Source organism: Haliotis rufescens, unplaced genomic scaffold (genome assembly GCF_023055435.1).
Source record: "Haliotis rufescens isolate VD_foot unplaced genomic scaffold, xgHalRufe1.0.p SCAF_12, whole genome shotgun sequence".
Classification (NCBI taxonomy): domain Eukaryota; kingdom Metazoa; phylum Mollusca; class Gastropoda; order Lepetellida; family Haliotidae; genus Haliotis; species Haliotis rufescens.
In genome coordinates, this window is record NW_025963802.1 from 14,535,528 (window position 1) to 14,538,178 (window position 2,651).

The following is a 2,651-nucleotide window of genomic DNA, read 5'->3' on the forward strand; positions in this document are numbered from 1 at the left end:
GTCTGAAGAAGCGAGGAGAGATTTATACCGTTTTGCATAATTCCTAATTTGTAAAATACCACGAAGGTGAAGATCGATAGTTTATGTCGTCGTTGGCACGGAATAATGACTATGCACTGTGGTATATGGGTGCAGCGCAGGGCCATCTTCGTGGGCATGTCAAAAGATGCGTGGCATTACACTGATGGCCACACAATCGATCTACAAATAAATGAAATCTTATATTTTTAATGTTTTTCCGCTTTGTGGTGTGAAGCTTTGGTAACCATAAATCAACTTATTAAAAGAAAGTAATAAATCAATCAAGACCAGTGTTCATATTCTGATTACAGCTTATCGATATTCTTTCAGGAACGCCAGTAACCATGACAACCGACCCAAACTCGCACCTGGTGCGGACGTGGCTGTCCCGGAACAATGACTCCTCCGAGGTTCTCCGGGCGTCTACTCGGGATCTCCTGCGTCCCTTTGCCTGTTTCTTCATCCTCGTCGGTGTCGTTGGCATCATCAGCAACATCGCTCTGGTTGTCATCCTCGTGCGCCGTCGTCTGCATCAGCAATCTGTGTTTCAGTTGGTGGCAAATCTCGCCGTTGTGGAAGTCGTGCGGTGTATGATTGTTCTACCTTTGATATTAACTACAGTCTTTGTGAAGGACTGGAGACTCGGAAGCCTCCTGTGTTTCGTGTGGCCCGTACTACTTCCGTGCACCATTCACGTGACAGTGTTTGGCCTTCTTGCACTGTTCGTATTCCGCTATTTGAAAATAGTTCACAACGCTAAAAGCCCCATTCCTGCTTGGACATGTAACGTGACATCATGGCTATTGGCGATAGCAATTCTAACGCCACATGCAGCTTTTAAACGGTACATAGATTTACATCCGGTGCTGGGGTCTGCTTTCAAAGGGATCGGAATATGTGTGCTTCGTCCCGGTGCTGAGGAGAAAAACAAAGAATATGTTTTAAGTATTTTCTTCGTGTTTTATGTGGCTCTGTTCATAGCAATAATGGTGCTAGCTGTTTTAGTTCAAGTGAGGATTAAGTCACGTGAAAGAGAATTTCCCCCGGAAACTAATTCTTTTTCTATGGAAATGAACATCCGGGTCAGTGAGAAAGAGGACGATGAAGAGGATAACCTCAAATACCCAAATTCTGCCATGTTGGAATGTGAAGATCTCAAGAGTTCCGACGCCTTTATGTTAGAAAAGCAGTCGGAAGAATGTTGTAAGCAAACACCCGAACCGCTCCCCCAAGTTGACCAACCTGTAACCAGCAAGAAAACGAAGTTGAAGGAAGATACGAGAATGCAGAAGTTCCTTGGATATATAACAGTTTTGTTCGCCTTACTCTGGCTGCCATTTTATATTCACTATCAGATCGAGGCTCTGGCCGGAAATGAAGAACCTGGAAATTATGTGTTGTATCTGTCGCTTCTTCTGATTGGCTACCTCGCGTCGTGGTCTCTACCAATCATGTTTTCTCTCTGGCAAGTTTCAAAGGCAACAAAATACAAAATAAAACAGTCTTTGAGTCCACTGAACTGGGGCACAAAAAGCGAAAAATAATGAACTACCCGAATAACAACTACGACAAAGTCGTCAAGCGTCGCACGCAATATCAGTCCGGCTGTCGGCTTGACCAGTCAACAGGACTTGAGTTTTGTGAATAGAGTTTTAGACACGTGTCACGAAGCTTGTTGGACAAATACATTCCATCTATATGGACTCAAACGATTTCACTGACGATGACTCTTTACCCAAGTATTCAAATATAATTAACGAAGAGTACATGATAAAGTCGAATGGAATGTAAAAGATTAAATGATATTTTTATTTATTTATTTTTCAAATGTCAGAAAGAGTTCCCAGGCTACGCGAATGGACCACTGACATCAATATATGTGTATATTGTCATGACATATTTATGTACATAATTATAAGTTCTGCTCACTGAAAACCAGAGTTGTTTTTTTCCTGTGTAAGATATGATCCTGAGTATGGTTTTACGCTGCTTTTAGCAATATTCCAGCAATATCAAGGCGGGGACACCAGAAATGGGCAGTGAGTGAGTGAGTGAGTGAGTGAGGCTTTACGCCGCTTCTAGCAATATTCCAGCAATATTCCAGCAATATCACGGCGGGGACACCAGAAATGGGCTTCATACATTGTACCCATGTCGGGAATCGGACCCAGGTCTTCGGCATGACGGGCGAGCGCTTTAACCACCAGGCTACCCGACCGCCCAACAGGCCATAGAGTGCTCTTAGGACGATATTGGATATCGGCATGTGTATGTCCATCTGCAGACGCTGGAGTGACAACCCATTCCAGCAAATGCAAAAGCATATAATATGTTCCGTTACACTAAATCAGCTCGCCACCCTCGGGACTAAATGACACTTATCAAATATCTGGTCCCTTTTTTTAATTCATAACCTGAACCACAATTTCCTCTCTTTAAACCCGACGTTCAAAAGCATGTGAATGTAAATAATATTAACACCAATTTGATGCAATCATACAGCTGAATTCTTGACATGGGACGGAAATTTGGCATTTTTCACATGGGATACTGTTGTTTATGAATGTAGTTCACCCATCAGCATTGTTACCATATATTTCTCTTGGGCATCCCATGTGGGGAAATGAACC

General features: G+C 42.9%; 1 protein-coding gene across 2 annotated transcripts in view; it reads left to right on the forward strand.

The window, feature by feature from the left end:
• The window catches only part of LOC124119581 (neuropeptide Y receptor type 5-like), a 23,487-nt gene extending 21,537 nt beyond the window's left edge, over positions 1-1,950 (forward strand). For both annotated transcript variants that reach the window (XM_046482136.2, XM_046482135.2), the window contains exon 2: positions 352-1,950. In XM_046482136.2, the coding sequence (XP_046338092.1) occupies positions 366-1,565 (1,200 nt within the window). In that variant the 5' untranslated portion in view covers positions 352-365 and the 3' untranslated portion in view covers positions 1,566-1,950. The remainder of the gene's footprint in view (positions 1-351) is intronic.
• Positions 1,951-2,651: the final 701 nt, after the last annotated feature.